The sequence below is a fragment of the Pholcus phalangioides genome, unplaced genomic scaffold (assembly GCF_987345545.1).
Source record: "Pholcus phalangioides strain wild (caught in Gottingen) unplaced genomic scaffold, Ppha-v1.0 ptg000003l_1, whole genome shotgun sequence".
NCBI lineage: Eukaryota > Metazoa > Arthropoda > Arachnida > Araneae > Pholcidae > Pholcus > Pholcus phalangioides.
The window spans coordinates 2,229,455-2,244,718 of NW_028301596.1; the positions used below are offsets into that span (position 1 = coordinate 2,229,455).

General features: G+C 35.2%; 2 protein-coding genes across 2 annotated transcripts; one reads left to right on the plus strand and one right to left on the minus strand.

Moving 5' to 3' along the window:
* Nucleotides 1-1,462: 1,462 nt before the first annotated feature.
* On the minus strand, nucleotides 1,463-4,698 carry LOC149087886 (gem-associated protein 6-like). The gene has a single exon (XM_089242282.1). The coding sequence runs from the start codon at nucleotides 4,480-4,482 to the stop codon at nucleotides 3,973-3,975; it is 510 nt and encodes a 169-aa protein (XP_089098408.1). The 5' UTR covers nucleotides 4,483-4,698; the 3' UTR covers nucleotides 1,463-3,972.
* A 475-nt stretch (nucleotides 4,699-5,173) lies between these two features.
* Nucleotides 5,174-14,546, plus strand: LOC149087887 (splicing factor YJU2). The gene is made up of 7 exons (XM_089242287.1): nucleotides 5,174-5,398; nucleotides 6,198-6,298; nucleotides 9,151-9,295; nucleotides 9,724-9,858; nucleotides 10,087-10,268; nucleotides 13,133-13,259; nucleotides 14,149-14,546. The coding sequence occupies exons 1-7, from the start codon at nucleotides 5,375-5,377 to the stop codon at nucleotides 14,434-14,436; spliced, it is 1,002 nt and encodes a 333-aa protein (XP_089098413.1). The 5' UTR covers nucleotides 5,174-5,374; the 3' UTR covers nucleotides 14,437-14,546.
* The last annotated feature ends 718 nt before the right edge of the window (nucleotides 14,547-15,264 follow it).

Here is a 15,264-nt window from a genome sequence, read left to right on the forward strand (position 1 = left end):
CATTTCCTGAGCACTTGAAATATTTAGAGATCGCTGAAGTGGCTCTGTAAGAGATTTATCATTAAGGAAAATGTTAGTTCAGGCGGAAGGTTTTTCTCGTTTTCGTGCGCACTGCCATCAAGAATATTTCATATTTTTAAAAAGGGTGGTTGATGATGTATAAGCATCATCCAAACCCCCCCCCCCCCATCAAAAGTCAGCAAATCCGAAACCCCCCTCCCATCGATGCTGACGTAATACTTGAATGGCCCTATGTAAATGTGCCACGGATTCCTTGTGATTTGTAAATCTGCCCCGAACCGCTTGAGGGATCTAGCACTGTGCTGGGGATCTAGCACAGTCACTCTGCACTGTGATCCTGGATCTAGCAGGATCTGGGAACATGCGGCGAGGCACTCGCCGCTTTAGCGCTTTGAAACTGTGCCGCAGGTCATTCAAGTGATTTGAAAATCATGCGGTTGGTTTCTCAAGCGATCTAGGAATGTGCCGCGGGATAGTTAAATGTGAAACTGCACCGCAGGTCATTTAATTGATCTGTAAATGTCCTGCTTTGTTCATTTTCCTGAAATTAGATTTGACGTCACGGGCAGTATCTGTCTCAGAGGACCACATTTGGCCAGCGGATATTGAGTTGAGCATACATAATTTACACCATTTTATCTCTCCGCCATTTAGAGAAAAATTAGCTACTATATCACAACCTGGAATTGTCCCTTACTGAACCATACTGGTGTTCCCTGGTCCAAACAATCGGTGTACTAATCGTGTAATAACTCGTGGTCCATCGTGTTGATTGAGTGGTCATAGTGACGGACTCGCATCGCGAAGATCCGGGTTCGAACCCCACTATCGCCAGTGGTGGTCGGCTGAAATTGGTTTGCTGTTGTTCCCAACTTCGAGGCACGAATGCGAGCCGATCTCCTCGTTAAAAGAGAGCAACAGGCCTACAACAATACAATTATTCAATCATTACATTTCACTCATAGTTAGAAAAATTGATGGCAGATGGAAGCATTACACAGAAACGAACTTCATGTCTCTCTCAGGTTCACTACACACACATTTCAACATGTAATTCCGCAGAGGAATGTGGACGAGGTGCATGCATGGTTCAGTAGTAGTATCCATCCTGTTAAAAATTTGGAACATGTCAATCACATTCCCCCCCCCCCCGACACCTACGTTCCTCCAATATAAACATATTCAAGAAATCAATTCTTTCTTGATAGCTGAAGCCTGGTGTGCCAACAAGATCACTCTTTGCCATTCTCAGCACACCCTCAATCAAGTCTGTGTTCCTCTGTAGGTATGGTTTCCGAAACCTTACGGCATTTTTCACTCTTATCATTTCTATCCAGAGAGATCGATGGCAGCACTAGTGGTTAGTTTCGAAAATTATGGAAGCAGTGATTGACAAATATCAAAGTAAACTTCTTATGCAACAATAATGAGAAAACAAAACTTCAAATGAAATAAATGTTTTCTTTACTGACTTTTGTAAAAAAATTAAAAAAATTCTAGCCAGTTTAAAAAAAAAAACTTAAAAGAGCTCAAAATAATAAAACAAATTCACACTTTGGTCTGGAACAATCCAAAGACAAATAAACTGGGGAAGAAATTATGCTTTCCTATCATGAAATAGCCAAAATTTCTTTTAGACCCTGTAGGAATAAATGTGTGAATTGTTTTTTTTTGCTTTAGAAAATATTTTTTCAAGACGTCAGGCAGTTTAGCCTTGATGTCGAGGATTATGTGTATTATCCTTGAAGTCGAGGCTGAACTCCTTGCGGTTAAAAATAATAACAAGAGCGAGAAAAAAAAAACAGTCCCACATTTGTTAGCATTGGATCTAAAAGGGATAGGCATGGTTTCAATGGACAACTCAATACCAAAACAGGGAGAAAAAAACCACAAATATGAAAAGAGAAATGCATTAAAAAATGAAAAAAATATTTTCATTTCAGAAAAAAAAAATATCTATATGGTACAAATCGCCAAGACAAGTTATTACATAATACACAAGTCATCTTGTTATTGGAAGACACCACTACAGCCAAAAGACTTCAGCATAGGATTTTACCATGAGATTCGGGCTCATCTATTAATTGCTTCCCAAGAAAAAAACATTACTTTTATCTTGCAAAATACACAATATCCCCCTCTCTCATTTTGAGTCACAAAAAATTCTTAATGCACTGTGCTTCATTTAAACACGTTCTCACCTTTTCAACATTGGAATAATCAAATGTTTGCAAAATAGCATGGAATGCTCTATACAAGCTTCCAAGTTCTTAATAAAAAGTTTCTTTTGAGACACATCTCAAACAGAAAAAAAAATTGTACATTCACAGCTTAATTTCAAAAATAACAGCTGTTAGAAATTCAACACAGAATGAAAGCCTCAGTTCGACAGTAAATTCCAAATTCAAAATTTTGTGACAATTTTTTAAATATTAAAAAATTTCCACTCAGCATTGATAAACATCTCAAGGTATTGGCTGAAATATAAAAATTGGGAAAAACCAGCATAGGGAAGAGTAAAGATGTTCTCGATACTCGAACAATAAAGAAACCAACAATAAAAGCAAATAGTGGGAAATGATAAACAATATGGTATTTATTATATTATGTCCACATTATACAGGACAGATAAGAAGACCCATAAATGCAAGATAAAGTAAGCATGCTCAATGAGAAGTACAAAGAATCGAACTGATTTCACATCGCTGGAATGAAAAAGCCATAAATTCAAGTTTTATGAAATGACAGTTTTACTTAAAGTCACCTGGCTTAATAAGACTAATTCAAAGACTGCTATTCTGGCTTTTAAAAATGTGTTACAAATTAACTATAAGAAAAACCAACCCCACCAGTTTTGTTCACCATGGCTTAGCTTCATTTCAAGCAGGAATCTCAATAACCGTTTAAGACTGAGCTCGATCGATCATGCAGGTGAAATACTTAACAAACAAAATAACATAACAAACATTGTTTTCAAAAATTTCTCGGCCTTAAAGGGATAAAGCGATAAAAATTTTACAGATTTTTTTAACATAGCCAATCAGAACATTGCTTGTGACATTCATTTGGTGAACTGATTCAACAACCTTATTCTGATCCTCAGATTGATTTATTGGTTAATTTTCTGTAAGCATGGTCAGTGCCAACGTGACAACTTTTTTTCTCTATCTCAAGCAATATCTCTATTGAATTGGCAATCTCTACCATTAATTCAAAATGGCCAACTAAGAATACATAGAATTACACAAAAAATATGATATGCAATAATCCATAAAAATATGGCGGTAAATGTTAAATATATATGAAATTATACACAAAAGTTGAATTAACAAAATATATGGTTAATTAATACGATTGATAAAAGGTTGCCAAAACTAGCAAATACCCATTTGGCAGTAAGTTGCCAATTTTACCACAAAAAAAGGTCACCACATTGGCGCTGACCATACTTGGTTGGAAAATTGAGTATTTTTGTCATGAGGTTTCACTGTACACAAAATTCATGTTTCTTTGCGTTTGCTGCGGTGGGATATCTTACACTGTGTATTTATGAACTTTTGGGGACGGAAGAGCTCAGTCCCATTATAAAGATTATTTCAGAATGGGCTCAAGTACTCTATGCCCACTTAAAGCATATATGATCGCAACAATGCCATAACGTTACAAAAAATTTTCTTTCCATTTGGAGTATTCTATTTCCTTAATGTTTGTTACAACAGTTTTGAATCGCTCTATTAAATAAATAAAAAACATAAGAATCAATTACAATATTATGCAATAAAAATTATCTCAACTGATCTCTATAGTCATAGCAAAGACAGTTCATTTAACAATCATATATACTTAGACATGTAATGTTACATTATTTGCAATTCAAAACACTAAGCGTCTTCACGCAGCACTCGTATACTTTCACGAATCAAATCATAAACAAAGGAATACAATTGGCGTTCAGTTTATCACCATCTTTGACAACATTCCCGAAACTTTCTTCAGTATTATTTCGTTTCCTGAGATGCAGCTATCACAATCATATGGAGGGTGAATCATCAAGGAATCGCCGACTTGGATGATGTTGACATCTTCGTCACATTCACGCACAGGAAGTCTGTACTTCTCCATCATCGATATCACTGCGGACTTTCTCTTCAGCAATTCCTCGCTCTGCACTGAAATGGTGGTCTCCTTGAACAGGTTGTCCAACAGGTCCTTGCAGCCTTCAGCATATGGAGGGTCTTCTAGCACTCTCACATCTGATACGTAGTCGCTGTGAAGCAACATGATGGACATCACCTTCCCATTCTCTAAACGGACTGTCAAGAAATTCCCACTCACAGGATCAACTGTCACGAGCCAAGTCTTGAACTCTCTGTTATCCGTGGACGTGATTGACACGTGCTTTTTGATCGCGTAAGCGTATTTCTCTGTGCATAAAGTTTCTACATTTTCGAAATCGCCCATTATCGAAACTATCAAAACTTTTCACAACAAATGAAATGACCGGTGATTATAATACGAAGAACGTGGAGCCCAAGATAGCAATAAGTAACTGAAATGGGAAAATACACGTGGTTCGGAGAAAACAAAAAATGCACGTTTTCATAACATACCGCACAAAATTTCAATTCAGAGTCCCACAGCAAGCAAAGCCAGAGGAGAAAGTTCAGCAGCAGGGTCGAAACGGCCGTGACTGCACAAGAAAAAAAATCTACTGGAACCTCGGTCATGTAACTGAACTGATTGTATTTTTTAAAAATGTAAATAGAGATCATAAATTGCCACTTATTGCCTAAAAAGATTCAAATTTCACAAAAAAATTACTAATTTATGACTGAAATTTCTAAAAAACAATACCCATGGATGCGAAATAAGTCTGTCACACATCATGATAAACCAGATTGAGTTTCATGAAAAACGTCAAATATGACAGATATATGAAATAAATATTCACAGTTCTAATTTTTTAATCTAACTTACAACATTTGTAACATAATTATTTTAATAAATAGTTCCAGTAAGTATTGCACTTTGAACAAAAGTGCCAAATTTAGATATCATCCCGTTAAGCACGGGACATATGGTTACTTATATTATAAAAAATTACAGTTATCAGTTTTTATAGAAACTTGGTTTCGGTCGCCAGTATAAGCCCAAAAAAACATCGCCAGAAAGTAAACATTATCCAGGAGAGGACGTTGATTTGTATCGTTTGCAAGAATTATCACTTCCAGACAAACAAGACGTTAATTTGTATCGTTTGCAAGAATTATCACTTTCAGTCAAACAGGACGTTAATTCGTATCGTATTGCATTACAATACCATTTATTTTGTTTTGTAAATCTTTTTACAAACATGTCGGAACGAAAAGTTTTGAACGTAAGTTACTTGATCAGTTTTTAAAGCCTTTAAGTTTATACCTAAGTATTTTTAAGTGTAATTTGTTCCATTTGAACTTACTATCATTCTAAATTTCCTCCACTTGCTTTGTGTTGAATTGTATATTAACTAGATCAGGGGTTTTAACCAGGACTCCATGTATCTTAAGAGGGAGTCCTTAGAAAAATTTTAGGGAGTCCGTGAGAGCTTGAGCAATGAAACAACTAACTTATTGTTTTATATTACTGTAAATATTGAATATTATTTTGTGAAGTGGCCCGTAACTTTTAACGAATCGGTTCAAGAGGGCTATGGGAGAGAAATGGTTAAGAACCCCTGAACTAGATCAGGGCTTGACAAATCGGAAAAAAAAGTAGGTGCCAAGCCTATTTTTTTTTAACGGTCCTAAATGATATTTTTCTATCTTTCCTAGACTTATTAAAACCTTTCCATGTTGGAGGACACGCTGCCATGAAATCAGAAAATTTTGTCCTATCCTTAAGTTAGCGATCAAAAAACAAAGTTTTAGGTACCAATACCAATTTTTTATTCGCCATGGCTATTTTGTTCCTGGGAATTGTCAAGCCCTAAACTAAAGGACTATACTACTTAGCTGAAATAAATGTCTCAAGCTATATTTGATCGCCATAGCTTACTAGTAAATGAAGTTGAATCCTAATTATCTATGACGTGTTGCGAACGATTGTATTTCTCTTATCTTGTGGAGAAGCTTGTATCTAGTAGATTCTAATGTGTCATAGATTGTAGAGGAATTTCACGTTGTTTTATCTCTTTACAGAAATACTATCCCCCTGATTTCGACCCATCAAAAATACCTCGTTTGAGGCTACCTAAGGAACGGCAGTATACAGTTCGCTTGATGGCACCTTGCAACATGAGGTGAGTTCAATCAATTTTTTCCTCCACAGTTTTTTTTTTTCACTTAGTAGGTAAGAATGAAGTTTAACTACCCTTATGGGTGCCAACTTGGCACCAAGACCTCAGGTTGTAATTCTAGTGCAACCCAAGGCATAATATAAGGAAATATAAAAAAAACTTCTTTTTTTTTTTACTGCTCACCTGTTTTTCTTTTCATCCTCTTTCCTCCACGACATAGCGATAATCCAAGAAATTGGAAAAAATATCCTTACGGCCCAAACGCACAAGTGTAATAATCAATAGTCCATGTTATAAATCAGAATAATCCACACGAAATTCAATGAATGGTACACAGGTGCTACCAAATTTTAAAAAAACCATGAAAATGGGAAATTAAAATTCACTGAAAAAATAAATTCTGTGGTGTTTGAATTTGCTAAACCTCTGCCCAACAGAATCATTTTAACATTGTCAATAATGGGGAAAATATGGTGCTGAAACACAACTGCAAGCAGAATATGCTGCACCACTGCATGATCAAAGTGAAATGACAATGTTCAACAATGCAATAGTGCAGAAAACCTTTCATCCAATCGCTAACATATGTGCATGGGAATGTGAATAAAACATAAAATAGAATGTAGTAAAATTGCTACAGCTACTACCATAGATGTGATTTTGCTTTTACTTTGTCATGACCCCTTACCCCCGAATATCGTATATATAAATGTGAAAGTATGTATGTCTGTTCTTTATACAAATCTACAGTTTTATGCCGATCGTCGCCAGATTTTACTTTCAGAACGTTTACTTTGGTTACCCTGGTTTCCAACAATGCGTTTCAGATGTGTATATATGCCTTTATAATGCTTTGTAACTTTTCCAATCCTCCCAGTAATTGAAGAAAACCTGAGAAGAGCGCCGGGTATTTCTGCTAGCCTATATACAGGGTATCCTGTAAGTGCTAATGCGGTCTTTATTTCATCAACCGCCCATCGTAGAGGTATAGTTTCAAATTAAAAAATGCTTAAAAGGCGTTTGAATAATATTCGTTGCACAAGCTGGACGTATGACATCACTAACACCAGAGAACAACAACTACGACGACAAAATTGGGAATAAAAATGTTTAACGCCAGCTGATGAACTCAATGCTTGCCTCAAATCATCAACACTCTGGCACAAAGTTAAAAAAATATTATTATCCACCAACATGCGAGTTCAACTGAAAATTGACTCAGCACTGCTATCATTTTCACGTCAGTTGATCAAACTTGGCAATGGAAGAATTCCCGTGGAGACCCAAGCACTGGACTCATTACGTTCCCAAATTGATTTTGCCAGTTGTTAAACTCAGTTCAAGAACTTGCAGACAAAGTCTTCCCAAACATTGAACAAAATCACCGAAACGATGAGTGGCTTTGTGAGAGAGTGATTCTGGCATCGAAAAATTACAGTGTGAACAAGATCAAAAAAAAAATCCTAAAAATTATTCCAGGAGACTCCACATCTTACAAATCGGTTGACACTGTCACAGAGCAGACAGTTCTCTATTCTGCAGAATTTCTGAACTCTTTGGATATTCCGGGTGTGCCACCACACAATTTGACCCTCAAAGTCGGAGCACCTATAATCAGTGCCGTCTTAATGCATGGGCCCACCCGGGCACCTCAGGAGAAGAGGGGCCTCACAAAAATGAGATCCGATTGAAATTTTCTAGAATTCGCAAGGTAGGGCCTCAGAAAAACCAATTGGCCCGGGGGCCCACGATGCTCTTAAGACGGCCCTGCCTATAATGCTTTTAAGAAATTTGGAGACACCGGTACTCTGCAATGGCAACAGACTCTGCGTGAAGAAATTGCACAATTGCATCATTAAAGCAACGATTCTAAGTGGATGCGCCAAAGAAGTAGACGTCTTCATTCCACGTATCCCAATTATCACTGAAGAAATGTCATTCACTTTCAAGCGATTACAGTTCCCGATTAGTTTAACTTTTGCCATGACAATCGACAAAGTGCAAGGCCAGTCGTTAGTAGTGGCAGGGATCAACCTACTCACACTTCAATTATTGGAGAAGAGGAAAGAACTTTGCCAATTTGGCCGAAACCTCACTTATGGAATCATAGCCATTAAGCCAGGATCACAACCTATAAAAGGTTGATAAAAGATCTTTTACAAAACTGGATAAAAACAACCAATAAGCCTATTGATTACATTCACTCAGATATGATCGATGCGCTTATTGCAAATCGTAAAAAAGTCTAGGCGCCAGAACAATTTTTTGGGTGCCAAAAAATTCTTTACCGGAAGTAAAAGGTTCAAAATAATGCTTCTTTTTACTTTTCAGGGTATATTGACCCTCTTTCATGTTGGCAGTTATTCTAGTGTAATTTCTAAACATTTTATGCTGTGCTCTCACCCTGAAATTTAGTAACTACACAAAGAAAATTTTAGGCACCAATAACTTTTTTTTAGTTGCCATGGTGACCTAGCACCTGGGATTATTGGCCCTTTCTTATTGGTAGCATTTTGCAAGTTTGATAAATGAGCTTCTGTAAAACTTTTATAATGTAATCTCAGCCTTAGTGACGTGTCTTAGTGTTCTCTGCCCCTCCCCCTTCTGACTATGCATCACAGTGGTGTTGTGCCGATGCAAAAAGTGATTAACGCTACTATAAAACTGGCTGAAAATGACAATATACTTTTTCACATAATAAATCCAATTTTTTTTTTTTTATTAAAAATATATTTTTAAAAAAAAAGCCAAAAAAAAACTAAAAATTTGTTTTTCATCTGTCAAAATTTTAATCATTCATATATCTTTTGCATTTCTTTTTAATATGTTGTTTATTTGTTTTTTTAATTTTGCAGATGTAAAACTTGTGGGGAATATATTTACAAAGGAAAAAAATTCAACGCCCGCAAAGAAACCGTTCAGAATGAAGAATACCTGGGGCTGAAAATATACAGATTCTACATAAAATGCCCGAGATGTTTGGCTGAGATTACATTCAAAGTAAATAACATTTTGTAAAAATCTTCATCCAGTCATTTTCAAGAAACTGGAGAAAACTATCATTATGAAGGATTTATTTTTAAATATGAATCTAATGTTATGCACATCAACATCCCCCCCCCCTCCAAACATTTGAACCAGAGAGTGGCAATGTAACAAAAAAACAAGATTTCTCATTATAGATGGCATCGTTATAGAGTGTTCACGTTAAACGTTTTGAAAATAATTGTTAAGTCATGGAAATTGTTCTATCTGGATTTCTTAAATTGGGGGGGAATCTGTATTTCCTCTGAAAATTCATGGCGCTGGCAATATTAACTTTTAAACCGCTCCTATATACTTTATTTTAACATAAGCCAATTTTATTTGTTAATATCTTGTGACTTTTTATGTTTGGACATTTATTTTTCTTCTTCTTCTTCTTAAAGACAGATCCAGAGAATGCAGATTATATTGTTGAGCATGGAGCCACGAGAAATTTTCAGGCTTTAAAGTTAGCTGAAGAGGCTGCTGAGAAAGAAGCCAAGGAGAAAGAAGAAGAGGAAAAGAATAATCCAATGAAAGTATGCTTACATCGTTTGTGAAAATATATTAGGCCTAGTTTGTATATGATTTTGAGCCAATTAACTAAATTTCGGAAAACTGAAAAATATATATTCTGATAAAAAAAGTTTGTTCAAAAATATCAACTTTTTTTTCCCATATTTAAGATGAAGGTGGTGATAAATTCCATTTAAATGAGCTGTGATGAGATAGAAAGACTTTTTTCATGGAATGATTTTTCATTCTAGTTGCTAGAAAATCGCACAAAGATGTCCAAAAGGGAGATGGAGTCGTTGGAAGCCCTTGAAGAAATCAAGGAATTGAATCAAAAGCATGCCAAAGTGGATTTCGATCATTTACTGCAGCAAAATTACGATAAACTTGTGGATGAGCAAAAAAGGCAAGAGGAAGAAGATGAGGAATTCATCAGGTATGTACGCAATAAACCGATTCTCAGGTATCTCTCTTTTTTGCTTCAATTGTTTTGATAACGAATTTCCATAGTAACAGATGTGAGCCACTGTGGTGGTCAGTGATTGTAGTGACTGATTTGTTTTGCGAGGACCCATTTTCAAACCTTACCGTTGCCACATTGGTAATCGGCTGAAATTGGTTTTCTGTGATTCCCAACTTCAAGGAGTGAATGCAAGCTGATCTCCCTATTAAAAAGTCTCACCGCAAAGAGCAACAGGCTTACAATGGTAAAATCTTCAATCATTACACTTCACTCATGGTTACAAAAATTGATGGCAGCATTACACATAACAAGCTTTGTACAGAAACAAACTTTGCATCAGGTTCAGAACAGGGACACGCACATTTCAATATATACTGATTCATTAGAAATTCTGCAGAGGGATATGGATGCAGTGCATGTCTAGTTTAGTAGTAGTAGTAACAGATGTGAGGCAAAAATATTCTCAGAGAACGAGAACATTCTGAAAGTATTCTCTTGGATGTAAAAATTGAGGAATAACGAGACTATGAAGGTTTTTTAACTGGCTGTTGTAAAGATATATTTTGGAAAGAGAGAAAATTCAACTGCCCCTGCAGGGAATCAAACCCACGTCCTTTCACTTTCCGGGTGAACGCCCGGTTTGATTGCCCATTGAATTTTCTCTTTTTCCAAAATATATCTTCGCAACAGCCAGTTGTTAAAAAACCTTCGTATGGTAGCGGAGAGTGACGTCATCCTTGTATAAGTCACCATCTGGTGGCAGCGTCAGCAGTTGTGAGCTTGGCCCGAGTCTGGTCCGGCCATCCATGAACGGTCCCTTTCAGTGTACACGAGCTCCAAGGAAAGATTGAGAGATTCTGTGCCTCTGTAGTCTAGTGGTCTAGGGCATTCACCTGGAAAGTGGAACAACGTGGGTTCGATTCCCCACAGGGACAGTTGAATTTTCTTTCTTTCCAAAATATATCTTCGCAACAGGCAGTTGTTAAAAAAACCTTCGTATAGTAGCGGAAAGTGACGTCATCCTTGTATAACGAGACTATTCTTTTTTCTTTTAAGCTATTACAAAAAATTTTGGAATTTTTTTTTATACTATGAAATATAATCCAATTGTTATTGCCTGAAACATTTAAAACAAAGATTTTTGGAATAACCATGTCATAGAGCGACAACTTTTAGTTTGAGAATATTCTCTTGTCATGGTGAGAGGTTTCATTAAAGTTTATGGTTATGAAGATTTTAGAAACCTTTGAAGATTATAAAAATTCCTTTAAAATGACAAATTTTTAGAAATATGTATATGTTTAAAGCAAAGAATAAAATCAAAGTTGATTAATAAGGAAAGTTGTTCTTATTACCATCCTAAAAGGGTACAGAACTGGGTTTTTTTTTCAATGAACATGCACTCAAATTCTGTATCACTCGTATTTCTTTACAAAGTTGTTCATGTTGGTTTTTGTTTTGGTTTTTTTTCGTTATTTACAGATATTAATATTTTGTGGATTACAAACTTTAAAAAAATAATAATATATAATTTTCTATTTCTTTCTCTATTGACAATAAATTCATTTCTGCTGTATGTTATAAGGTACTGAAACTTCTTGCTGTTTCAGTACCTTATGGTGTTTGCCTTCTAAAAGTTGTCATTTTAGAAGACAATTTTTGTCAATCTCATTTCAATGCATGTTCCTTTCCACCGTGGCAGCACTAATGTTTTCTGTAGACTTTCTGATTCATGCTCATCTTTGCTTAAATTAACACCATAAGAAATTTGGGATTCAAAATATCTGAAGCATGGTGGATATGTTTTAGTGTTATAGCTTTTATGTCTTTTCTACGGCTTCACAAGTATGATTTTTTTCTTCATTTTTCAGAAATGAAGTTAATGGAAGTTCAGGAAGAATATTTCAACAACCATACTGATTGACATAACGATGAACCTCTCTGCTAATTATACCCAAGTACTATTGATGGGATACCAAGCGAAGATGAATTTTGGAAAGGAAATTCACATTCTTTCAAAGAGTTATTCACAAAGTTATTCAAAGTTTCTATTTTATTCACAGAGTTATTTATCCTCTGGAGAAATGTGAATTTGTTTTCTCCAAAATTCATCTTTGCTTAGTATCTAGTCAATTGTGCTTTATACTAACCCATATGGATAGTCAGATTTTAATATTCTAATATGTATCATATCACAATAAGGCTAAGCAAATCAGGAATTTTTAAGATGCACTAAAAATTATATCTTGATCTAGAATGTGGGAATTAATTGCTAAATATAGTAAAAAATAATTTTAATACCCATTGAGAACAGTTCTGTGTCCTATGAGAATGGCGGTGTTCAACTTAAATTTTTTGCAGTCACTTTAGCTTGGAAATAAATACAGTTGAATCCCATTATAATGAACTCCAAGAGACTGGAGCAATCACTTTGTTATAACGAAATTTCATTATAAAAGAATTCCAGATTTTTTCATTGTTCCTTTATAAACTTATCTGAAAAATTAGAAAAGTTCATTAAAACGAGATTTTCGCTATAACAGTATTCATTAAAACCAGATTTCACTAATGAAATATAGTTTCTTTGTATTCATGTAATTATTACTATCAATTGTTTTTTAGTTTATTTCTAAACGTTTAGCGAAATGGTTTTTTTTTTCTTTCAAATATTAATTCACAATTTAAAGAAGTTAATCTGAAGTTATTTGTTATTGTTGCTCTTTCTGGGACTAATATTCTCGAGACTAATCTCCAAAAGATAATTGCAGAGCATTTTACATCTCTAAGTCACCTGACCAGTTTACCAGTAATATAATTTTTTCCCCTCACCATAATAGGTCAACTTTTCTTACTGCTGATGGAGAGAAAGTGAAGCGTTTGTATGATGAAAATGAGGAAATGGAGATGAAGATCAGTAACAAGAGTAGTTTCAAAAGCAAAGCTCCAACGGATGTCCTGTGTGATGTAAATCTTTTTGCTTATTATTGTTCTTCCTTCGCCATTCACAGTTTCTGTCCTCTGGACCAGGTGCATGTCTGGTTCAGTAGTAGTAGTAGTATCTGTCCTCAAAGTACACTTTACAAAAAAAAACCTGTGCCACTGCGTTATGAAATAATTTTTTTCCCTTCTCTTGTGTAGAACTAAAAGTGAATATCATTGTTCAGTCACCAATGCAAATGCATATTTGATCATTTCTTTTATCCATTGAAACCTGAAGGGAACAAAACATCAAGAGACTGAAATAATGCAGTCGATCCTCGATTTAAGGAAAATAATTTTATCATGGTTGAGATAATACAAATATACATGCAGAAACTTCGAAAAAAAATTGTTGTATCAAGCAGTTAGTTACATCAAGGTCCAATTGTATTCTGTTTTCGACAGATTTCTATATAGGTGCCAAACAAAGCACTAATCATCAAACACTCTATGTTTTGATTCCATTCAAGACAATTTTCTGTCTCAAACAGTTTCGGTCTTAGAGATAGGTTTCAGGTACATTACGATAAATAGAAATGTGTATAGATTTTTGTAAGTGCAGTTTGTTAAGGTGTTTTTAATTTTGGTGGAACAGTGATACGTGCCAAACCTGCCTAGCACTAGAAATTCCCATTAAACAAATCTTCTATCCATATAAGAATTGCAATGGGTTGAACCATGATTTGATAACTCATTCAAACCATGGTTCGAAAATGTTTTGAAACAGATGATAATGTTAAATCAGGGTCCCCAGCTGTATTTTGTCAAATGTTTGAAAGTTTTTGAGTATGCTATTACATTTGTAAAACTAAAATATCAGTATTTCCTGATTGGTCCATTTTAGATTCATTAATGTTGTCAATATTTCTTACAGGATAATACCGATATGAGCGAGAATTCTGCCAAGAAACAAAAACTCTCCAATTTAGACTCAATGTCATCTCGACAAAAAAATATAGAAATGCTGAGAAAAGCTGTCAAAGTAAAAAAGTCCACAGATGTTTTGAGTGAATCTCTTGAATCTTCGTCTAAAAAGCCTGAGGATCGTCTGAATACTAGTAAACTTATGCAAGTGTCTAAAAACTCAACAGAGGTTAAAATCGAACAGAAGTCATCTGGGCTTAGTCTACTGTGCAATTATTCTGGAAGCGACAGCGATTAATGTGGAGCTCATTTAAATGCAGAACATGATCGCATGTCTTTGTGTGCATAGTGTCACCTGTATTTTTATATAACTGTCATGACTGTGACAAATAAATAATTTCATCATAAGTTGTCTTAAAAAATTTAAGAAAAGACAAATCACTCACCATGTAGTATATAGAGATTTGTCCATTGTTTTTGAGGGGAAAGATTTAATCGATCAGTATATATATGATTAGACAAAGTTGGCACAAAATTTAAAATAAATCCCTTTACATTTTAGTGATTAATAAAAAGATTACTTATAGTTATTACTTATTAGTTATAAAAGATTATCTGAGGATGATGTCACACTCTCCGCTATCCATGCAAAGGTTTTTAACAGCTGGCTAATGCAAAGATATATTTAGGAAAGAGAAAATTCAACTCTAGCTGTTAAAAACCTTTGTATGGATAGCGCAGAGTGACATCATTCTTGGATAAGTCGCCATCTGGGGGCAGTGACAGCAATTGTAAGCTTTGGCCTGAGTTAGGTCCAACCGTCCGTGCGCGGTCCCGTTCGGGGCACACGAGCTCCAAAGAAAGATTGAGATATTTGTTGCCTTTGTAGTCTAGTGGTCTAGGACGTTCTACTGGAAAGTGAAAGGACGTGGGTTTGATTCCCCGCAAGGTATAGTTGAATTTTCTCTCTTTCCTAAATATATCTTAGCATTAGTCAGCTGTTAAAAACCTTCATATAAAAGATTAGTGGTGTCACCAATTGGTATGTTTTAGAAATTTGAAAATCTGGATTTATTATTAAATATTTTCACAAGCACATATTACATCTCCATTACAGCAGCAATTT